This window comes from Sapajus apella, unplaced genomic scaffold, assembly GCF_009761245.1.
Source record: "Sapajus apella isolate SASKATOON/1434 unplaced genomic scaffold, GSC_monkey_1.0 scaffold4, whole genome shotgun sequence".
NCBI classification, from domain to species: Eukaryota; Metazoa; Chordata; class Mammalia; order Primates; family Cebidae; genus Sapajus; species Sapajus apella.
Window position 1 is genome coordinate 27,210,278 of NW_022436944.1, and position 24,884 is coordinate 27,235,161.

Below are 24,884 nucleotides of genomic sequence, written 5' to 3' on the forward strand. Positions count from 1 at the left end.
GTGACATTCTAATCTTTTAAAATTCCTGCTAGAAACAGAAAAGCAAGATTTAGACCCCAGGAGCGTGAGGGGATGGCCAGTCACGTAAAGCAACCCAGTTTTCAAGGAGCTACTCTTGGAAAACCCTCACAAGCAGCAATTCTGCCACAAGCCAGGCTCACCCCTGGTTTGCTGCAATCCAGCCAGGTTTTAGGTAAATAATCACAATAAGCAAATGTGCCCATCTGGAAGGCCTGGTCTGACACATCCCACAAGCTTACATTGTGGTTTTCAAACTCTTGCTATTATATTGCCATTGGCAAAAGACGCAGCAGTGCTTTCTACTTCCCTCCCTCTGTGGCACGGGCACTTTAGTAATTTAGAAATGCTTCTTCTTCTTCTTCTAGAGAAGTAAAAATAATTATAATAGAAAATGGGTAATTTGCAGCTACAATGCCAGGCTGATAATCAAAAACTTGTAAATGGAAACATGAGCATATGTTTATCACTTCTTGAAATTAGAATGCAATTGAAAGAGGCTGTGGCCTCAGAGAGAGGGCATTATGGAAGGGAAGGCAGGCTTACTTGTTAGTTGGAGACCTGACTGCTAATGAGGCTTTTAAGTTGCTGTTGCCTCAGGAGCAGTGAATAAAGGAAAGCATCCCTGAGAGCTGCTCAGCTTGTTCAGGAGACCCTCAGGTAATCACTTGTAGATTGATCACTCTCCTGCATACAACCATACAGAGGCTTAGCAGCCACCTCCATCAAAATCAAGTTGGACCTTGTCAACATAGAGCATAAGGCCCTTGGCAAGCTGGCCCAGGCCTCCCATGTACCTTAGTCACTCTGCTGACCCTGTTACTGCCTCAGAATGCCCTATGGCCTCTCACATTCCCAGACTTTTGCAAATGCTGTTTTCTCTTCCCAACTCATTTACCTGCCTAACTCCTAGTCATCCTTTGAAACTCAAAACACCTGTTACTTCTTCCCAGCATTCCCCCTCTCTTAATCTGACTGGGCTGAGGGCTCTCCTCTGCCTACCGGGGCTCCCGCTGTTTCCAGCTCTGACCACCCTGGGCTGTGATCATCCTTAGCCTTCCTGTCTCCCACCCAGCAGAGACAGGTGAGCCTCTAGGCATGACTGTGGTGTGTCTTTCTGTCTCCCTTGTTCCTGGCGTACTGCCTACTCAGAGTAGCTCCTATTTGATGTTTGTTGAATGAAGGGATTATTAATGGCAGTCAAGGACTTTGAAACCATTTCAAAGTTTGTCTTTGAAAAGCACAGTTATGACATAGAGTCATTGATAATATAAATCCCATAATGCATTCCACAGCCAGTTGGGCTGCTTGGGTCCTCTGTGTCTGTGTTCATTTTTGCGATGGACTTGGGGGTGGGTCATGAGTTAGGCCTCCCAATTTTCAAATCAAAGGACAGCAATGTGTTTGCTGCTTTGCATCTTATTTTGGTGATATTGTTAGAAGTACTGAAGGACACACAAATGTTTTCGGCATCTAAAGGAGGTCAGTCTTATTAATGCATCAGTTGTGAGCCCAGGAAGCAAGTTTTGTCACTTTCGCCCTTGCTCTGTAACCCAGCGTCTGGCTCTCTCCCTGGTGGGCCCACAGGCCTGCCAGTGCATGGGCACATGTCCCAGTACCTTACTGTCTCATCGCCGTCCTCATTCTGCGTCAGTTCCAACCTCATGGGTCAGTTGGAACACATTATTTACATTTAAATCAGCCCCAGGTTTGAAGTTGACTTTATTTTTATCTGCAGATTAATTGCCAAATGCTTAGCTTTTCAGCTAATCAGGTACCTCTCATGCTCCTAGCCACAGGGAAGTAAAGGAGACCCAAGTGCGAATCCTGCCTGAAAGATCTCATTCATAAGACATGGCGAACATGATGGGATTAGGAGCTGTCCCCGTGTAAGACTGTGTGTGTCCTGTACTCTACTAAGACCTGGACACTGAGGGACAGGAGGGAGTAGCAGAAGCACTGGTCAGAGGGCACTGCTTGCCCTTGACTAGATCTCATAGTTTGTCTCCAACCTGCTGACCTATGGGATGATGAGGCTAGACTAGAAAATATCTCTGGTCCCTTCCACCTTCCTCTGAAATGCTGCCACACCCTAGGTCTCAAGCAGTGAGTGAGTCGAAGCAGGGGAAGAATGTCTAGGCAGCCAGGATTTGCTTGAGGAGTTTCTGGAGCTAGAGTGGGGCTGGGCTGTGGGGAAGCTCATTTATCCATTCAGCCAGCATTTCCTAAACCTGGCTGTGTTCCAGCCCCATGCTAGGCACAGAGACCATGAAGGCAACAAACTGAGCCCCCTCAGGCATCCTCCTGTCCCCACCACATGGCTACTACACTTAGCAGTACACTTAGCAGTCAGTTGTTTCCAAAAGTGTCGGTGATGGTTGTATTTGCTGATATAGTCAGATAACTTTATTAAATATGATGTAAACGAATGAACTATGAGTATAAAAGGAAACAGTAGGTTTTGCTAATAAACGATCTGTTTGATTGCTCAGAAAATAATGGCTTCAACTCACATAAGCATTTCATAACTTCTGATTTCCATTAATTTTAAATAGAAGTTTTTTTAAATTAGGGAATTTTTAATAATGTCACCTTTTGCATTCCATGACACATTGAGAGGTGTAAGATATTTTGCATTTGAATTAAAACACCACACACACACACACACACACACACACACCCCTCTGTCCCATACCCTCTGAGTCCCATGTTATTTAACAGATGTCCTCTTACGAGCCGTTTAATCCAAACATAAGTATGTTTATAAAATGGAGCAGGCAGAGAAAATGACAGAATAATACCGACAGAATGACATTTATGAAGCAATGACTCCTTAAACTGGAAATTACGGTATCCCCTTCCCGCCGCCAATCTATCCTTTTCTTTAACATTTTAACTCCATTATTTCAATAAAATGAGAGTAAAATACCTACCATGAAACCCATTTTGTACTTTGAATCTTTTTATCCTCTCTTAAGTGAATGTGCCTCTCACTGGTGAGGCGCATGGAGCTCCTGCTTTTCTCTGGTCGCTTTTGCTTCTGGACTTCCAGAAATACAGCCAAAACTGTTTGCTCTCACAGAGGCAGAGCTGCATTTGGCTCTATGGTGATTCCCAGCTTCTCTCAAGGAAGAGAAGAGACTTAGCTTATTGGATCTCAATACCCTCTCCCAGGGGAAGAGGCTGCAGGACATCTGTTTGCTTTGGCTTTCAAAATTAAAGGGGATTTAATTTGGGTTTTGATATTTTTGTAATTTCACTTAAAAACATGGCACTGTTGGGAACCTTGGAGTCAAAGCAGTGAAGTCCTCATGAGGGCCCCTCTTAGGGCCACTGAGAAGTGCTGTCGCCACCCATGGGCTGCTCTTCTCACACCCAGGTCCTGAGGGGCCACGTGACACAGCCCAGCAGATACCTGGAGCACCCAGCAGGGTGGGGTCGAATCTCAGCTCCCTCCTCCTTGCTATGCAACCCTGGGCAAACAAGTTCAGTTCTCTAAGTCCCAGTTTCCTCATCTGCAAAGGTGGAGTAATAGCATCTGAAATATGTGTGCCCCTAAATGGTTGGAAATATTCGACAGTGCAAATGCTTCTTTAGCTTTCCTTGGATTGTTCACCCAGAGCCATTTAGCTCTGAGTCCCCTTACACACAGTGAGGTTGATCATCTGGGTACCCACAAAATGTAAGGGGGCATTACAGCCCCTGGCTGCTGCAGGGCAGTGATGCTGAGAGTATTCTGGGATGCCATGCCTGGCCAGGGCACTGGCCGGCTAAGGATAGACCGCAGGGGAGGAGGGTCTTCCTGGGGCAGAAGGCTTCCTCCCAGCATCACCTTCAGCCGAGGCTCTGGGGCCTCTAGGTGAGGACCTAGAACTTTTTCTGGCAGGCCTGAAGCTGGGTAGAACAGTGAGGGCTGGACACAGGTCAAGGAACGGGCCCCAGATATGCTGCTCAGTGAGGAAGGGAGGACTTAGGTCCCCAGGCTGTCAGTTTCCCTCTGCCAGAGGAGGGAGCGTGGAGCATTCAGAGGAACACTGACTTTGGAATAGCAGAGAAGGCAGGAAATAGCTGGAGAAGGAGCACTGAGTTATGGCTGCGAGAAGCTTGACTAGGCCATTAAGGGGCTGGGATAGGGTAGGGGAAGTAATTAAAGAGGCCATTTTGTACCCCTGCGCAGAACCTGGGACCCTGAGGCCAGGCCTCTAGGGATTCACTCTGCCCTCAGACCTGCCAGCTCTCACACAGTCTGAGCTGCACCACACATGTGGGCCACCTTAATTCCAGCAGCTGCCTTTGATATGCACCCCTTGGTTTTCAGGAGTCTGGAATCTCACCATGTCTGACAGAGAAGCAGTTCAAAGTCATTGGCGGTGGTCAGCAGCATTATCTGCAGATAAAGCACCAACCACACATTGTTAGCTTCTCTTCTCTTAATATCACAGATATTAGGCAGCCTTCCCCTCTCAGAATAACCTCTGGCCTTTGAATCTTTTGGCATGAATATATATGGAATCATTGGTAGAGTTTTTAGTCTGTTATTTTTCCATTCAGATTAGTTAGAAATGTACCTTCTTGAGCTAAGTAAGGCCTCATACAGAAAATACTTTGCAAAGAAAATGGAGACCTGGGAAACCTAAAATGAAAATCATATAATGAAAGCCATTATTTAGTCTCTAACTCCTGAGTTTTTATGCTGTGTGGTTATTTATGTATTATACTTTTTACCAAAGTTCTTCATACAAACAGGCCTAAGTGGGTCTCTTATCTTCTTACCATTTCTTACAAAAATTATACTTAAGATGTCATGCCAACTCCATGCTCTTAGTTTCCAAAGTATTTTCCTTTTACAATAGAAATGTTCATATTGGATTAAATTAGAGAGTTATTTTATTCCATGGTGTATATATGCCACATTTTCTTTAGTCTATCATTGATGGGCATTTGGTTTGGTTCCAAGTCTTTGCTATTGTAAACAGTGCCACAATAAATATGTGTCTTTATAATAGAATGTTTTATAATCCTTTGGGTATATACCCAGTAATGGGATTGCTGAGTCAAATGGTATTTCTGTTTCTAGATCCTTGAGGAATCACCACACTGTCTTTCACAATGGTTGTTGTAACTAATTTACACCCCCACCAACAGTGTGAAAGTGTTCCTATTTCTCCACATTCTCTCCAGCATCTGTTGTCTCCTGATTTTTTAATGATGGCCATTCCACCTGGCGTGAAATGGTATCTCAATGTAGTTTTGATTTGCATTTCTCTAATGACCAGTGATGATGAGTTTTTTTTATATGTTTGTTGGCTGCATGTGGCACATATACACCATGGAACACTCTGCCATATAAAAGGATGAGTTCATGTCCTTTGCAGGGACATGGATGAAGCTGGAAACAATCATTCTCAGCAAATTGCCACAAGAACAGAAAATCAGGCACTACATGTTCCTACTCATAAGCGGGTTTTGAACAATGAGAACACATGGACACAGGGAGGGGAACATCACACACTGGGGCCTATGGCGGGGCGGGGGACTAGGAGAGGGATACTGGGAGTGGGGGAATTGGGAAGGGATAACATTAGGAGAAGTACCTAATGTAGAAGATGCGGGATAGATGCAGCAAACCACCATGGCTCATGTATACCTATGTAACAAACCTGCATGTTCTGCACATGTACCCCAGAACTTAAAGTATAATGAAAAAACACAAAAGTATTTTCAATAATTACTTCTGAGGTATCAAAGTGAGGAAGTATTTTTAAATTTTAAAAATGATGTGGTGGTTTTCTTTGATTACTTCTTGGATCCTCCTGTTCAGACAAAATCAGATATTCCTTGTTATAAGTGAAGTTATGAAATCTTCCCCGAAGGGTTTTAGAAATAAGATAAGTACTTCTCCCTTGGCATGATGTCAGCAACTTCTGCCTCGAGGAAGGGAAATGGACTAGAGAATCGCTCCAGGTCCCCTTCAGCCTCAGGTTTCTCTAAATTTATCACTTTCACAGAAGGGATCTCCCACATCTTCCACATTTGTCTCAGAATGTCCATCTCATTAGGCCTAGTGGTGAGGGTTATATGTCAGGATGCATTCCTCAGGTAAAACCTAAAAGTCTCCATAGCTGAAGAGCTGTTTATAAAGCACTGTCACCGTGTGATGAAAATCTCAGCCCTGAGCCCAGAGCTCTGACTCTAGCTCTGTAATTAACTTACCATATAACCTGGATAAGCAGCCTCAACTCTCCAGTCCTCAACTACAAGTGAGTTTCTTCAGTTATAACACAGGGCGTTTAGACCAAATGTTAACATTCTGCAAATGGGAGCACAAAACCAACAGGGTTAAATATCTCAGTTAAGCATAAGCCTTCCAAATAGAGCATTCCCTCAGCCTAAGGAAAAATCCAACTCCCAATCTGTGTATTTTTGTGACAGTATCTTTAAAATACAGAAGATGAAATCTTTCCTGAAATTTGTAATAAGCAGTCATAAAATGTCAAGAGCTTTTATGATTTGTGGCAAATCTTGGAGAAATATGTCTTTAAAAAATAAACATTCCGTATTATATGGAGAAGAGAGAGGGATTTGTTCTTTTCATTCAGCAAAAAGCAGTAATTGCAGTAAGAACCATCACTTAAGAAGTATTTGCAGAGACCTGTCACCTTTAAAGCATTGTGCCTATGCAGTCTGTGTTTGAGTTAGAAGTTATCCATGTCCGTCTTCTATTTATTCAAAAGGGAGTTGAGCTCCTAGTTTCTTGTTGTCCAGAAATCACATCTTTGCTTTGAGGGCTTGAGACACACTCCCATTCATCTCTTCAGTGCCCCTAAGTTGAATGCTGTGAAGTCAATGCATATTTCTCTTAGCTGTATTACTGCCTTTTGGGTGTGCAGTTTTTCAGTCTGACCGTGCATTAATCCAAAACAGTGTTTCAAATTGGCAAGTAAGGTAGGACTCTTTTGATGCAAGAGCTCTTTTTTTTGTATGTAATGAAGCATGATTTGGGTGTGCTTTGGGGTATACTCGGGAGTGAGGCTAGGGGTGTCCTTTTCAAAGGTATAGTGCGCCTCTCCCTGCTGTGCAGCTCACAAACACTAGGAGGGCTGTGTACAGTAGCTAACCCTGCAGGAACTGTCTGCCCACTGGTGAGAAACTGCCCTTCCAGGAGGTAAAACAACCTTTAGAAACATCATCATATAGAAATTTTCAGAAGGGAAGTGTTCAAAGGACAGATTCCCTTGGCTTTTGTGTGAAACCGCTCAGTCAATGAATGTTGGCTTTGCCCCACTCTTGTAGAAGAGACAAAAGACACACTTACCTGGGACTTTGACTACTGATTGTATGTCTTTTTTTCTTTTTTAAAATTAAAAACATGGCAGACCACCAGGGAATTTGGTGTAAAAGCCAGGGGTGTGTGTGTGTGTGTGTGTGTGTGTGTGTGTGTGTGTGTGTGTGTGTATGTGTATACACGCACACGCATGTGCACTTCCCATCCTGCAACATTAGCTGGGTTACAGGAAACCTCCAGAAGCCACAGGCAATCTTTAAAGACCACCTGCTGCACAGCCTTTCACTGAGCACACAATTACTAAGGGTCTCCACTGTTTATCACACATCGTATGAAACAAGGTTCTCATAGTGTATCTTTATTGCATTTTCATCTTTTTTGATTCCTAAAACTACAAAAAGTATACATGCTTTGGGAAAAAGTGCATAGTATAAAGTAATGCTAATAAAGCCTGAGTCTGTCCACTCTTCTTGCTACACCCCAACAACCCTACTTCTTCCTTTGAAAGTAAACAATGTGAGAAAATATCGTCTGCAACTTACATTTTTACCAATATTTACTCTTTAATAATCTCCCACATCAGTATATGTAGAAGTATGTCACTTTTCTTAACAATTGCATAGTATTACATGGAAATTAACCATTCCTCTGTTGGTAGACAGTGGGGTCTCTAATTTTCCACTATTGCAGATAAACTTTCAGAGGACAGTCTGATGACATATGTTTGCAGGCATCTGGCCATATTTATTACTAATTAAACTTTATTGGTTTGAAGATATGCTTCCCTGACACATGTACATGCCTACACAGCCCTATCCAGACTATGAGGTTCATTTACAGAAAGTTTCTTAAATTCTTGGTTCCCCACTAACTACCTGCCACTTCATACTTATCTGTTCACATGTTTGCTTTAACAACTAAGCATTTTTTTCTCATGCCCTCAGCCTCCTGCTTCAGGAGGGGACGCTGCCCAGAACTGGGAGTTGGCTGCCTGCTTTTCTTAACCTACATGTATCAGTCTGTTTTCGCACTGGTATAAAGAATACCTGAGACTGGGTGATTTATAAAGAAAGATGTTTAATTGACTAACAGTTCCGTATGGCTGAGGAGGCCTCCGGAAACTTACAATCCTGGCAGAAGGTGAAGGGGAAGCAAGGCGTGTCTTACGTGGCAGCAGACGAGAGGGAGCACAGAGAAAACTGTCACTTTTAAAATATCAGATCTCGTGAGAACTCCCCCACTAACACAGAAACAACATTGGGAACCCCCCACCCAGCCCCAGGATCCACTCACCTCCCAACAGATCCCTCCCTCAATACGTGGGGATTACAATTGAAGATGAGATTTCAGTGGGGACCACAGCCAAACCATATAACTATTCCATTCAACCCTCTCCTGTTCCGTTTGCTGCAGACAGGAAGTTGAATTCAACCAAACATCATCAAAGAACCATAGAGTTTTGGCAATAGTTTTTGTACAAACTGAAACTCTTCCTTCCAACATGTCTGTGAGTGTGTTAGTTTTCTGTGGCTGCTGTAACAAATCACCATAAACTTGGTAGTTTAAAACCAAGGAAGTTTATTTTCTTACAATTTAGGAGTCCAAAAGTTCAAAATTAACATCCCAAGCCAAAACAAAGGCATCTGGAGGGCTGCATTCTGTTCAGAGGCTCAAGAAATTTGTTCCTTGCTGTTTCCAGCTTCTGGTGGCTGCCAGCATTCCTTGTCTTGTGACTGCATCCCTCCAACCTTCAAGGCCAGTATCTTCAAATTCCCTTCTTCCGTCTTCAAACGGCCTCTCTGCGTGTCAAAACTCCCTTCAACTCCCTTTTATAAGGATATATGTGATTGCATTTATCACCTCCTTTCTCAAGATTCTTAATCACATCTGCAATGACCCTTTTTCCAAGTAAAGTAACATTTACAGGTTCTAGGGATTAGGACCTGACATCTCTGGGGGACATTATTCGACCTACTTTGATGGAGTTGTTGACCTCCTTTCCAATATATTTTACTGCTGGGGCACATTTGACATGTCCTTTGAAGCATTTGGAAGAATGTATTTTTATTCATAAGGGAGGCAGAAATAGATGTTATTTTGCTCTGTACATTGAAAACTTAGCTAGAAAGGTGAAGTGCCAGAGTCAAGATCAGACAGAAAATCTCTGGCTTACAAGCTTCCTAAATTGGAGACTGTGTGGCATGAATTGCACACACAACTGTAGTGAGTTAAATTACAAATGTCCCTGTCTCCACTTTTTAATTTAGAAATATTTAACTGTATGAAAGTTTATATGCCCTAGCTAGAAGGAAGTTGAGAAGCTATTATACCTTCTTTCCTGCAGATCAAACCACACTCATGCTATAATATTTTTTAAATCTTCCCAGATGTGCATATAAGTGTTCCACTCTTGTTCAAAACAATGAATGGTGCTAGGCAATATTAAGAGCATAAGGCCAGGAGAAGTGCACACCTCTTAGGCATTTAGCAGCATTCGAATACAAGGATAAGGTTCATAAGCGTACATTTAACTGGCAGTATGTCTGCTTCTTCAAACCCTTCAGTTCTCCCTGTAAAAAGCCTATTGCAATTTTGGACTTGGCCCTCCCCTTGTCATGTGAATGCTAATGTCTAATACCTCCATTTCCCAATTTCACAGCAGACCTGCATGCTCGTAAATTAAACTGCATCGCTCAGCGTTATCATGTGCATTCTAGGATTCAGTCCAAAATGGTCCAAACTGCTGCCTATTTCAGCAGAACTCCCTTTGGCCATTGCCTGTTAATATATTATAGAGACATTAGGACAGTGATTTGAGAGTGTAGACCAGGCAGGTAGAGAACACACTTCCCTGCAGAGAGGTCTGTGGGCAAATAGGAGTGGCTCAGGTGAATGATTGTGGTGATGTTGGCTGCCTCATTTCAGACAGAGGATGGGGCATACGTGGACTGCCCCACCTGAAACAGGGGGATTGCACTGCCAGAGACTGCCTTATAGAGACTATTGAATGTGTATGGCTAAAGTTTAAAAGATAACATCAAATGAAAGAAGTAAAATAAAGCCCTGACCATGGCTAAGTTTGTCATTTTCTAAGCCAGCGATGGGGGTTTAAAAACATACCAAAATGTCCACTACAGAACCAGGTTGCCAAGAACCAGATTGCGAAGGAAACACAGCAGTGCTTCGTTTCCCAGCATAATACTAAACACTGATACTTTTAAATCAAAACCATGTCTGCACATGTTTTTTAAAAAACTCAAGTGATACAGAAGGGCTTTTAATGAAAAGTTGGAGCTCTGTCCCTAGTGTCCCCCACCCCACCTACATCCTGAAGGCAAGTTGCTTTAGCCTTTTGAGTTTCAATTATTTTGAAAGTTAAAAGGAACTTTAAATTGTATGCCACTGAGTTCCGTTTTGAAAAATAAAGATTTAACTCATTTCTACTCTCTGCACATCACGCTTCCTCCTTCCTCTCACTTTTAATGATTCTATTATAATTTTTATTCTTTAATTTGATACATTTTTACTTAAATAATACACTTCTATCTCTTGAGTCACAAATGGCCAGCTTGCCCATCCAATATCTGTTTCCCCCTTCTTTCTTACTAAAACAACCCAATTTTGTTGAAAGCAACAATGTGCCATCTAAAAAAAACTGAACTTCTCAGTTTTTCTTGTGATAGTTTGCCTTGTCACAGTGTTCTGGTCAGTGAGATGTCAGTAGAAATAGGGGCTTCAGGAAAACTCCTTATAAAGGGGGCTGACTCAACAGGTAGGTTCCTTTTACCCTTCTCCTCTCTTTCGTCTTCTTATCTGGAGCACAGCTATGATGGCTGGAGCTGCAACAGCCATCATGTGGCCTTAAGATAATCTTGAGGGCAGCTGGAAGTCATGTTCTAAGAATAACAGAGAAAGAAAAATCTAGAGGGATCCTGGCAAATTGGTGACATCAGAGCTGCTGCCCCAGCCCTAAACTGCCTACCTTCCTCAATGTCATTTTATGGGACAGAAGTTTAGGCCCTGTTTTATTTAAGGCATTATTTTCCCCCATGTTTGTTATTCACAGCAAATCTGTGACTCTCATTCATCAACTTTAGCAGATCAATACATTAATTTCTTTGGAAATCACAGAAGCAAATTAAGCTTTTGCTGGTTTTTAAATTCATACACAGTAGGGAAAGTCAACAAGTCCTCATTTTGTGGGAGGGAGCCTGGTACGAGATTAGCTGGAAGGTTGTGTATAACTTGCTGGCAAATGTGTCAGGCTTGTTGGCACTTGTTAACCTATGCATAGGCTTTGGTGACAACATGGACAAGACATGTTCTGCCAGTTGTAGTTGTGGATTCTGAAACAATAACTGCAGGAAGAAACAAAGTTTGTCTGTTTAAGAATCATAGAGACTACAGTTGTTACTTATGAGCTGCCAACCATTTGGGCCCAATTTCTAGCCAACACAGTAGGAATTATGCATACCATTAAATATATGTTGGATGAACTCAGTTAAAATTTTTAATTAATCACAACCTCAAACCTGACTCAGGTCTGCTCTGACTTCATAGATCACTGCCTAGATTTGCAGTTATCTGCTTATCACTGTGAGAGTCTACTCATAGCTAAGTAAAGAAGAGAAGCTGTTCTGCTTGGCTTTATAATTTCTTGGAGGAAATTATATTACACGAGATTGGAGAGAGTAACTCTGGACTTGGTTGTGTTGTGCCTAGTGAAATTATCCGGCAAACAGCTCTCCCTGGGAGAGAGGTGTCTTGCCTGCACCTCCGCACTGTGCTGCACGGAGCCTCCTCTGGCCTGTTCAGCCCTCATGGAGAGCCTGGCCAAGTTTCCACCTCCCAGATATTTCAGGATCCTGCTGTCCTCCTATTACCCTGAGGAACTTGGTAGCAATGGCAGCTTGTTTTCTTTTTGAGTGAGTGAATGAACAAACAAGCTAAAACAAAGTGGCCTTTTCTGTTAGGATTTTTAGATTACATTTTAGGGCTGGTCCTAAAATTTCGTCCAAGGGGATGTGAGATCTTAGGGACAAGGCTGACATAGTATAGGGGAGACAGTTGTCACCCTATATTCCGCAGCAATTTTTCCCTCTCCTGTATCATAATCTTTATTTCTTAAAACCAGAAAGCAGCCTGGCTGATCTCCTGAGTTTTCCCCCCATCAGGCTGCTTCTGCCCACTCAGGCACAGGGCAGACACTGGGCCACTAGCCCCTTCTGTCTGACCTCTTTCTGTTGACTGGAATCTACCACCCATACTGATGCTCACGGTACCATTCCTACTAGCATGTTCCTAGGACCCTTATGCATTCACAGTTTCAGAAAACCTGTCCTGCTGGTGCATGGGACTACAGAGTCCCACCATGCACTGTCCTCACTGGGAAAGGGTTCCCCTCATTCTGTTTCCACATGAAGACAGCTAGGCTGAGGCTATGTAGACAGTCACTTTTATCTGAGTTTCTTTCTGATGGAAATAAATTGTATTATGTGTGGAAGGAGTGTGGTCCGGGCCTCCTGACCTCTAGTATCTCCTCAACGTCTCTCTCAATTGTCTGCCCCTCTGTGGTATTTCCTGGGTCATTAGGGGAAGTCCAGAATTACTCTGCTGTCTGTAAAGAACGATAAAGGGTCTGAAATTTTACCCTACTTGCAAGCTAACAAATTAACCTGCCACAGTTTCATGGATGCTGGCAGAAGACATGAGACTCCTCCCTGAGACAAAAGACTTTATTACTCACAGCAACAGCGGTAGCCAGGTGTCAGCATTTTCTTGTGCGATTTTCTGAGCTATAATTCCCACAGGAAGAAGGGAAGATGGCCACATGACACCCACAGTTGCAGTGGATTGTGTTATGGGAGAAGATCCCTGGGCTTAGGGAACCCAGATATTTTATCAGGGTCAATAAACATGCCTGTCTTTTGTTCCAAAGAGGGGCATCATCTTCATTATACTGGATAGTAACTCTGCCTGCCTTTGTCCCAGCAGGAGACAATATCAGTCTTCTAAGGCTGCTGTTGGGTCTTCAAATATCCATGAAAGATAGTCCAGAACAATCAGAAGCCAATGCCTACTTGAAAGGCATACAGAAACATGAGCAACCCATGGAGAATTGCCTTCCAACGTTGTCTTTGTGTTGACCTCATCCATACATTCAATTTGATTAATCCCCACACATTTTACGCCTACTCTGAGCAAGATCCTATGCTTGGAGCTTGGAATACAAAAATAAAACACATGATTTGCCCTTAAGAAGCTCACTCTCTGGTAAGATAGACAGGCAATGAATAGAGAGTAAGGTAGGATAGGATGAGATGGAAGAGAGAAAGGTCTAAGGGGATGTGGAAGGCAGGGGAGGAAACCCAACTTAGCTTGGAAGGAATAGACATTGAGAGCTTTGCAGAGGAGATAAAGTCTAAGTGATGTAGCCATTAGCCTGACATACATGGGTGAGAGTGAGTGGAACACTCAGAACAGGATAAAAGGCAGTTTGACAGAGCAGCCATAGGGAGGGGGTTGGAGGGTAAGTAGCAAGGCTTCGGGGAAAAGGTCATAACCAGATAAGGGCTCTGGATGACACATTGAGGAATTTCAACATTATCCAGAGTGGAACTGGTAGGGAAGGGATTAAGCGGGGAATCAGCATGTTGATATGTGTGTTGAAAGATTCAACACAAAGAGGATGGATCAGAGGTGAGACTGGGAAAAAGAGACAGGCTAGGAATGCATTCAGGTCCAAACGAGAAATAATGAGTCCCAATCTAAGGCACGGACTGTGGAGTTTGAGAGAGGGATGAGCCATGAAGATATGAGGTGGAACTGACAGACTGTAAAGGCAAGGGAGGGAGAAGAACCAAATGGCTGCCAGTTTCGTGATTTGGGCACTAGAAGGGCCATGGTGCCATCCCCTCGTGTCATTATGAACAATTGCTTCTGCATTTTGCAGCCACACAGGGAAGCTTCCAGGGATGTAGATGGCATGGGATTGCTTTCCCAACACTAAAGGTGGCATATTATCCACTGTTAGACTGGAATGTGGGCCTTGGGCATGGACCCCAGGTTGGTTATGGGCAGAGGCAGGGAGAGGACAGAGGAATCAAATGTTATCTCTAAGGTAGGAATCAGGAATCGGGGTCCTTGGATGGGGTTTGGCCAAGGCAGAAGATACAATTTATGGGGTTAAAACAAAATTTAAGTTCAGAAGGGAACTGGCACCCCAGATTAGGAGGCAGAAATTCTCAAGAGGTAAAGCAAACTGGGCAAAGGAGAAATGCCAGATGTTGAAGGCAATCATGGGGATGGGAGGGTGGACAAACCTGGTGCTCTGCTGTTTTGATTTGGGGAACATTTCTTCCACAGCTACCTGCTTCAGCCTAGATCCTGCCATGAAGTGGGCTGCTGATCCCCGGCTCCCACTCTGATCTGCTTTTCATTTTTGCCTTGTCTCCCAATAAATAAGGTGAATATCTCTTATACTCACCTTCTACTCTTTATTAGACCCAGTGGGATCCCCGCCCTCAGGGATTTACAGTGTGCTAGACAAGGAAAGAATAGGGGCTCAAAAATATAGACTAAAAATATTTGTCTATATATAGACAAATATAGTATGTCACCTTTACAAGGTCAGAGGAGGGAGCACTGACTTCCAAGTGGACCACCGGGAACATTCTAGCACTAGGAAATGGCATAAACAGATGCCCAAGAAGCAGGAGCATGCAAAAGACACATTAGAGAATGGTAGGTAATCCCAGCATGGTGGTGATATAGAGTACTTGTAGGAAATAAAGGTGGGTGGGAGACAAGTAAGAGAGGTAGAGTGAGGCCAGAATCTCCATTTTCCATATGGGTCACTAAGGTTGAGACAGACTGAGTAAGTCATATAGTACGCACATGCTATTCGCCAAATATTTCTGGCTTTCCACCTTCAGCACATAGAGACAAATTGTATTTTCTAGTTGCTTGGGGTCTATAGAGGTGACACGTGGCAATTTGGGGCCAAGTGCAAAGTTGCTGGTGAGGAACCTTCTAGAGCATTCTTTTTCTCTACTATTGTGACTGACTGCATTCCATGTAGTGGCTGATCTATCATCTTGAGTCACGGATGAGGTTTTGCTCACTTGAGGGACAAAGATGACATAGAGCAGAGCCCTCAACCAATGTGGAATGGGTGTATATTATGAACATGAAATAAACCTTTATTGTTTTAAGCCACTAAGATTTGGGAAGGGACTTTTCCCCAACTCATTCCATGAGATCAGCATCATCCTGATCCTAAAACCTGGCAGAGACACAACAAATAAAGAAAACATCAGGCCAATATAACATTGATGCAAAGATTCTCAAGTATTTGCAAACCAAATCAGAAGCACATAAAAAAGCTAATTCACCACAATGAAGTAGGCTTCATCTCTGGGATGAACGGTTGGTTCAACATCTGCAAATAAATAAATGTAATTCATCATATAAACAGAACTAAAGACAAAAACCACATAATTATCCCAATAGATGCAGAAAATGCTTTTGACAAAATTCAACATCCCTTCATTTTAAAAACTCTCAATAAACTATATACTGAAGGAACCTATCTCAAAATAACAGAAGCCATCTATAACAAACCCACAGCCAACATCATACTGAATGGGCAAAAGCTGCAAGCATTTCCCTTGAAAACCAGCACAAGATAAGGATGTCCTCCCTCACCACTCCTATTCAACATAGTATTGGAAATCCAACCAGAGCAATCAGGCAAGAGAAATAAATAAAGCAAATCCAAATAGGAAGATAAGAAGTCAAGCTATCCCTGTTTGCAAATGGAATGATACTATGTCTCAAAAACCCCATTGTCTCAGCCCAAACGTTCTTTTAGGGGTTCTTTGTTAGTGTAGCTTGCATGGCCTCTCCTGACTGATAGACTTAGTCAAGATAACTCGGTTAGGAAGTATTCATTGGCTTTGATTCCATGTCTGTCTTGTCATCAAGCCAGTGTCAGGCAGACATCTGTGGACCTCTAGGGGCACGTAAGCAGGGTCAAGTCTAGAGCTGTAGATTTAGGCATCACTTACACAAATGTGATAGGAAATGGAAAGGAAGTAATAGAGATTTAGTCTGTGGGCTTTGGGAGTGAGGCTTCTCACCCTCAAGTTCCTTCTGTCCCACAGGTTTGTAGTCAATTCCACATGGCCTGTTGATAAGTAGGACATCACTACTGCCTGCCGGGTCTGCTGGTTCAGAGATGCTGGCTTGAGTTTGTTGACAGCTGCACACTCGTAACATTGCTAAAATCTTCATAAACTCTGATGCCTGGAAATAGCCCAAGTGATTTGAGGTTTTGCTCACTTGTAAATGTTTGAGTATTGTGTCCACAAATTGCAAATTGAGTAACTCAATTTTGAGGCACAGCTGTTATTTGGAAAAGACCCATCTAGGAACGCAAGCTCCTTGCAAAATAATTGCGCTTCATTTTTGTCAAGTATCAGAAAACCATTAAACTGCCAAGCCATATGGCAAATGCCCACTAGCAGCAGAGCGCGACAACAAGCCCTAATGAATCTGTTCTGGGGGGGACGTTGATAGGACAGCGTCTGGTTTTTGTGATCTACAAAAAAGCAGATTCGCTGCTGCACATTTCAGCCATCCAGAGTCCTGAGTAAGGATTTTTCCTCCCATGAAAAATTCATATAATAAGTTATGGTAGTTTCTTTTCCTTAGGTGTATTTTTTCCCTTTCAAACAATGTCCATTTGAGTTGCTGCATATAAAATAGACTTAACTGGGACAATAGAAACCTCTAAAAGTTTACATACTTTTCCATTTTTATATACTAACCTGATAAACATTTGTTGAATATTGGCATATCAGTTATAATTAGGTTTAGCTGTGTATAACAGAAAAATGGAAAATAATGGTGGCTTTGAAGATCGCTTCTCCCCCAGGTAAAAGAAACCTGGAGGTAGGCGGCCCGGGGCTGGTGTGACAGCTTCAGGGTCATGGGGTCCTGGTTTTCTTTTGACCTGTTCTTTGTCAAACCTGGAGTTGGTCCTTGCCATCAGGGTCTAAGATAGCTGCCATGCTCCAGCTATCACATTCCAGGTAGCAAGAGTAGAGAAGAAGAGAAAGGCATGCCTTTCCCCTTTAAGGACAGTGCCTGACCTAACACTTCTATTCAAAGATCACTGGCCAGACCTTAGGCACATGGCCTCACCCTCTGACAAAGACATTGGGAAAGGTAGCAATATGCCCAGCTGAAGACAGGCATTCTGTGTCTAAAGAGGATGGGAGAATGGATATTGAGAAGTCACCAGCAAACTCTATCCTTCCAGAGGTCCTTGATGCTTGTTCTTCCTGCTAGAACCTTCTTGAGGACAGGAACAGATTTTATTTACTCCTCTGTCTCCAGGGCACTAGCACAGTAGCTGGTAGGTTGTGTTTTTAATTTTCTGCCATTTGCATTCCTAACAGCAGACCAAGACATTCCTTACCTTCTAACCCCTTCTTCCACCATCTTTGTTCAAGTTGACAGGTCAGCTATGATTTGAGGCATATTTATTTTTCATCCTCAGAAAATGTTATTTCTTCCAGAATTATATTAGACTGTCTGTTCCCATGTTTTTCAATATTGACTCTGAATTCTAGGTACAAGGGATGCTTAGAGGAGGGTTGCTTTGTTGGAGCTAGACAAAGGACTACAGCAGTGGTACTTGGGATTGACCTTCCTCATCAGCACCCTTCAGTGGTGACATCTCCAAGCTGAGCTGGTCTGAGCGAGCTGCCTAATAGGCAGAAGAATGCCAAATGTGTGTTTAAGGGCTGCCAGGTCTTGATTATGGGTAACTAGAAAAATGGGAGGTCTTTTTCAAGCAAGGTAAAGAAGTGCCTGGCAGCTGGTAGATGGAGTGGCGAATTATGTTGTAAACATAATAAAAGAAAAAGGGGCTAATATTTTTGGAGAACCCTCTATGGGCGAGGTACTGTGCTAGATGGGTCACTTCCAATAACCCTCATGAGAGTTCTAAGAAGTACCTATAATTAACTCCATTTTCTCTGTGGCTCACTGAGCCTTAGGGAGGTTGATTGGACTCTTTACCAAAAAGCAAGCACAAACCCTCCCCTTCCAGGCGTGTTGAAAGAATTAGTATTGATGTGTGTGAAGTTTTTAGCACAGTGACTAGCCTATTACTCAATAAACCCAGTAGCAGTTACCCAGATGCACTTTATTGCAGCGATTAAAACTAGTCCCAAACTCATGAGTGTGGCATTGCAAGAGATCTCATTCCACTCCTTGTGCTCTTAAATCTTTTGAAATTTTTCGAAACTGAAGAGTGGGCTGCCTCCTTTCCCGAGAGTCTCACAATTAGGATGAATGCTTAATTGATGTGTGTTTGTTTCCTCCAAGGGGTGACTGGCAGAGGATCCTCACACTGACAAGGAAGGTATGCTTTGCTTTTGTTTTTAGCAGCATTGTGTGCCTATAGCGACAGCGGGTGAATGCAACAAAGTTAAAAAGAAAAAGTACCGGAGTTGGCATGAAGGTTGATTGCCTAGAGGAGTCGACACACTCACACAGATGGAAATGATTTCACCAAGTCCTGAAAAATGTGGTCGTCAGCCCCACATACAAACCGTGACTCTTGTTTTCTTTAAGATGAGGAGTCTGGTCAAGAGGTCTGTGTAATGAAAGATGTTTGTAGAATCCATTTCCATTCTGCCTGAAGGCATCTGCTTTATGTCTATAATAAACAGGGATGTTTTCAGCCACTTTCCCGGGCCTGGGCCTGTTAGAAATGCTCACCACAGGGAAAGGTAAATTGATTGCCTCCCAAGCGATGAGCATTAGCACATTGCATCTGCAGTGGTGGCACTTAACCTTCCCAGCTCGCCTTTCATTCCATGCCTCTGTGACAGCCTCTGACAAATGGGCTGAGAGATGCACACTGGGTTAGAACTTAGTACACATGGAGTATTGGCCAGCATCACATTACCTGCTGAGTCAGGTGAGACGTGAGCAGCAGAAGAGGCCATATTCCAGGAAGGTGAAGGCCACCTGACCTTCTCCAGCCAGAAAGACCTGAGGGCAGCTGGGCCATCCTGAGACTTTCTGATGCATCCACTGTCCCTGAGACTTCCTGATGCACTTGAATATTCTTTCTAAAACACAGACTGAGCAAGTCACATCCCTGTTTAAAATCCTTCAGAGGCAGCTGGGTGCCAGAGACCTGGCTGTTGTGCAGAAACTGGATGGACTCTGAAAACCAGTGTAGTGAGCAATGTCTGGGCAGTAAAACCTGGAAGGAATTATCTGGACTGTCTTGGCAAATGGACAGCCATCAACCTCCACTTCTCTATGGCAGAGGAATGACCTTGTTGTCAATGTGCAGGAGGGCAGCATATCCTTTCTGACAGGATCATGGTGTTAAAGAGGGCCCAACAGGCAGGGATGTCTCTTTATTTCAGATTGAGTCGGGCGAAGTGGGACCTTGTGTGCCTTCAAGGAGCCAGAAATCTCACTTTATATCTCTGGAAGGCCCACTCCATTGACTGGGACAGAACCAAAGAGAGGAGGTAGCCTTCTGACAAAAATACTTGGTCAGGGACAGACACTGACTCTCTTGTTTGTTCCACACACATTTTCTGAGTACCTATTGGTGCCAGGCACAGTGCTAGGAGTTGAAAGGACCAAGATAATTTTGAAAACCGCTCTCTACTGGGGGGATAGGGGAGGGATAGCATTAGGAGAAATACCTAATATAGATGATGGGGTGATGCATGCAGCAAACCATCATGGCACATATATACCTACGTAACAAACCTGCATGTTCTACACATGTACCCCAGAACTTAAAGTATAATTTTAAAAAATTACTTTAAAAAAACCACCCTCTAATCACTTGAGCCCAGGAGTTTGAGGTTGCAGCAAGCTATGATTATGCCGCTGCACTCCAAACTGGACAACAAAGTGAGACCCTGTCTCTTAGAAAAAGAAAAAAGAAGGAAAAACTCTCTGGGAGATTATCTTCCACTTGGAGAAGAGCAACATGCATAAAAACAATGACAGTTCCATGGTGAAGAAAGAGAAAGGTGATAAAATGTGTAACAGGTACAGAGTTAGCATGGTGGTAGGGACAGTGGGGGGAGAGAGAAGGTAAGTATTCCAGGGAGAAAATCTTGAAGGCAGATCACCAGGGTGACAAGGGTGAGGAGGGCGTTTCGGGTGGTCATGACTGCATTTGCAGAAGCAGCATGCTACGCTTGAGGAGTGGGATGAAATGCTGTCTAGGTAACTATGGAGTAGGAGGCAGTAAAGCTGGAGAGGGGGCGGGAGCCAAAGGTGGAACCCGTTTGCCTTATCTCCAGTTTAATGATAAATTCCAACAAGCCTGTATACCACATTCTCAACTTGTTAAATCCTTCAGCAGCAATTATTACTCACTCTGTGGCCTCCATTAAATGCTTATTGATGAGAAGCCTTTCCCAATAGCAAAAGTCTCCCTCACTTACTCCGTCTCACTAGATATTATTAGATGATAAAGGCAGATGGGACACTTCTATGGCATGCGTCTTGCCTTGGGTCTGATGAGATTTGCATTCACCCGAGAGCCAGTGTATTGTCCTGGTGGATTCCTGGAGTGAGTCCATTTTAACCCTATCACTGTATTTCTCTGGGTTTGGCTTGGGAGGGTACTTAATTGAAGCAAATTGGAGTATACAAATGGTACAGGTGCACCGATCCTGTTACTGATCCTGGAAATGTGCACTCAGTGTGTCCTTCAGCCTGAGATGTGGCCCAGACAGAGCACAGTCACCATTAGAACAGTGTGGCTCAGCATGCCCACAGCAAAAAGAGAAAAAGAAAGAGAGGCACTTAATAAAGGTCATTTATTCTCCTTCTCAGCCTCACACTTCAGTGCTGTTGATGCCACCATTCAAACAATTGTTCTAATTTACAGTTTCTGGGAACTTTTGGAAAAATGGATGAGAGCCCCAGGTTACCTGAGATGCTACAATTACATGTTTTAACAGTTCTAACAACGTATATTTTGTCGAAATGAAATAGGATTTTGAAAGACTTTATGATAGTTGTAAAAAAACAGTCAGCCCCCTTTTCAGATACAGTCATCACGAGGCTGCTCTTGTGAATAGCTTGGCACACTTCGCAAATAACTCGTTAAACCATCCAACCTCCCTGGGAAGAAGCTAGCAGCAGTTTGTTGACTGCTTTCTTCCCACACGGTAGGGGGTATTCCTGCTGCCTTAAAGGAAGTATGGAAAGACCAAGGCCCGCGTAGGCTGAGAGTTTTCATCTTCATACTGTAGCTCACAGTACATGCAGAACAACTCTGTGTACAGTAGGAGATGCATTGGGCCTTCTCGCCAGCAGGAGGCAGGTCTGCCCCCCAGCCAGCCAGTGCCCTGTCTCCGTCTTCACTGAGCCCCACTCTGGGCCAGGCTCTGTGCTTCGAGCTGAAATCCAAAGATGGAGAAAACACCACTTCCCCTCCTAAAGTGTTTACTGATCAGTGAATAGGAGAGACTCATAAGCAGGTTTTTTTTTTTTTAATAGAATGTGGCATGTGATTTATTAAAGGTAAGTCAGAGAAGCTAGATGTCAGAGAAGCCGTCTCTGCAGCCTTCTACCCTCCCAGCTCCCAGACACTTGTACCCTAACTCTGTGGCAGCCACAGTGGATTAGTTAATCCAGTTTCCAATATCCTTTCCCTCACTGCTCTCACTGGAGAGGCTGTCAAGCTAAATATATGCCTTTCTAGCCTCTGTTGTAGCTACAGTGGCCATGTAACCTAGTCTTGCCAATGAGACAGGAGCAAAATCTACAGGAGGTTCTTAAAATACTCTTGTGTTATTGATTAACAGGAATAGCTAATCCAGTACAGCTCCCTGCTCCTCCCCCTTACCTTGATTGAGGTTATGATGGCTATAGCTGTAACAGCAAGTTTGTGACCATGAGGGAAAAACTGAACTGCAGGTAATCTAATGTCATTAGGTACCTACTTCCAGACTTCTTGTCGTGTTAGAAACAAGTGAACCTCTCTTTGTTTAGACCACTGAGGTTAGGCTTCTGGTATTTGCAGCCAGTATATCCCTAACTGATATAGGTACCTAGCAGGTAATTGATAGTGATTGAAGTCATAAATAATGTGATCACATAAATTGGGTCTTAACAGATTGGGATGTGCTAGGGGCTTTTCTGGTTGGAGGAAACCAAAATAGCCTATACAGAAGGTTGAAGCAGGAAACCATGAAGGTCTCACAAAGAAGCCCTAACAGGCAGTTCATTCTTGCTAGACTATAAAGTAGGAAGCTTGATGAAAGCCTAGAGAAGCAGATAACATGGGCCAAGTTAAAAGTTTCCCTTAGATACAAATAGGGTTCCAGGTTCCTGTGACTGAGCACTCCACATGCTATTCCCAGAACTGCAGGATTACAGCTAAGAGCATCGTCGCAAGATGAGCAATAAAGGCAGTAAATGCGTTCCTCCTGTTGGCTGCTGTATTATCTATTACTGCAAAACCAATTACACCAAAATGTAGCAGCTTAAATCAACACATTTATTTATTATTTTTATTTAGTATATCACAGTTTCTGTGGGTCATGAATCCAGATATAATTTAAGTTCTAAAGCTTATCTTATAAAGCTTCAATCAGGGTGTTCACAGGGCTGCAGTCACATCTGAAAACTTAACTGGGGAAAGATCACGCCCACACTCATGCACATCGTTGTTGGCAGGTCCAGTTCCTCACTGGCTGTTGGCCACCAGAGGTCTCTCTCACTCCCTGGGCCCATGGGCATCTCCATGGGGCAGCTCACAACCTGCCAGCTGGCTGCATCATGGTGAGCAAGTGAGAAAGCAAAAGAAGTGAGCAAGAGGGAAGCCAAAGGCCTTTCGTAACCTTATCTCAGAAGTGGTAACCACTACTGCTGTATTCTGTTTGTTGGAAGCAAGTTTCAGCCCGTACTTAAGGGGTGAGATTACCAGTGAATTCTAGAAGGATCCTTGGGAGCCATCTGAAACACTGCCTACCGCAGACACACTGTCATCTCCTTTCTCCTCCTCCATTAGAGTCAGCAGCAGCAGCAGCACCTTTCTCACCATTGTCGTCATCATCCACACAGTCACAGTGATAGTTTATTAAATGCTTCTTATGTACCAGGCACTTTTCCATACGTAACTAATCTATCCTCACTACAACCTTGTAAGAGTAAGTAACATTATCTCCATCTTGCAGATTAGGAAACTGAGGCTCAGAAAGGGTCTGCAGTTTGTCTAGGTCTCATAGCCAGTGAGAGGCAGTCTAGGGGTCAACCAAGTCCCACCTCGAGGAGGCAACATCTCAGAGGCAATAAAGCCATGTCTGCCAGCCTGCCCTGGAGTCCAGGCTGTTTCCTTCTTACCTTTAACCTCAACAGAGTGAGGCCAGATAGTGTGCTGCGCCCTCTCAAAATGCTTGGGCCCCAGGTAAAGAACAATAGGTGAAATCAGAATACAGTCTGCACATTAGGTAATAGTCCGGTAACAGTGTTGGTATCCTGATTTCACTCATCATTCTGCAGTTATGTAAGAAAGTGTCTTCATTCTTAGAAAACACATACTGAAGCATTTAGAGGTAAAGGGATTTTATGTCTATGATTTGCTCTTAAACATTTCAGAAAAAACATATATACAGATACGTATGTGTGTGGAAAGAGTGAATGATAAAGCAAGTGTGGTAAAATGTTAACACTGGGAAATCTGGATAAAGAGTATAAAAAATTTTGTACAAATTTTGCAACCGTTTTTCAATAAGTCTGAAATTGTTTCAAAACAAAAAGTGTTTTAAAAGTACTGATCTACTCTTGGACCTTGTGAGATCTATTAGGACTACCAGAGATGACACTATGGGGGTTTTATAGCCCTCCTTCTGACCCCAGGGTGATCTGTCGGAGCCCAGGGAGGATATAGAGGTTCAGAACAGAACACGGGTTCTGGGATCGGGCTGCCTGGGTTCCAGTCCCGGCCCAGTAGCTTCTACGGTCCCTGAGCTATATGAGTAACCACTCAGGGTTGTTAAAAAGGACTTGGCAAGAGAAGGATATATCTTGGCATAGCACTTGGCATACTTCATGGCCCATGGCAAACTCTCCTTAAATGTTGTTTTTATGGCCTCCTCAGTCATCTTACAAGTGAGAAGTAATGGTCTGTGTGTGGCTTAAAGAAACTGGTCTGGATAATTGTCTCAGTGATAACTCCCTGACATGAGCTTTTGTCTCCATAAAAGCAGGGTGGCCACTGCAACTGATGTGGATGTGCCTGACAAGATGAAGAGCCCAATCCCTGTGGTGCTCCTGGCGTGTGGCTCCTTTAACCCCATCACCAACATGCACCTGCGCTTGTTTGAGGTGGCCAGAGATCACCTACATCAAACAGGTCAGTCAGGGGGCCCTGAGCCCAACAGAAGAACTGGTGGGTTAGGCTTCGTGGGGCTTTTCTGGCTGCTGGCATCACTGTTATTAAAGCAGCTCAGTTTATTTATTCACAGCATAACTGGTGGCATATTTTTTTCATCATATTCAGAGGGCGGATGCT

At 43.5% G+C, this 24,884-nt stretch overlaps 1 protein-coding gene across 4 annotated transcripts in view; it reads left to right on the forward strand.

Moving 5' to 3' along the window:
- Positions 1 to 24,884, forward strand: part of NMNAT3 (nicotinamide nucleotide adenylyltransferase 3) — a 97,486-nt gene that overhangs the window by 21,996 nt on the left and 50,606 nt on the right. For 2 of the 4 annotated variants that reach the window (XM_032264923.1, XM_032264900.1), the window contains exon 2: positions 24,577 to 24,725. In XM_032264923.1, the coding sequence (XP_032120814.1) occupies positions 24,617 to 24,725 (109 nt within the window). In that variant the 5' untranslated portion in view covers positions 24,577 to 24,616. The remainder of the gene's footprint in view (positions 1 to 24,576; positions 24,726 to 24,884) is intronic. The other 2 variants (XM_032264907.1, XM_032264916.1) reach the window with 1 other exon arrangement.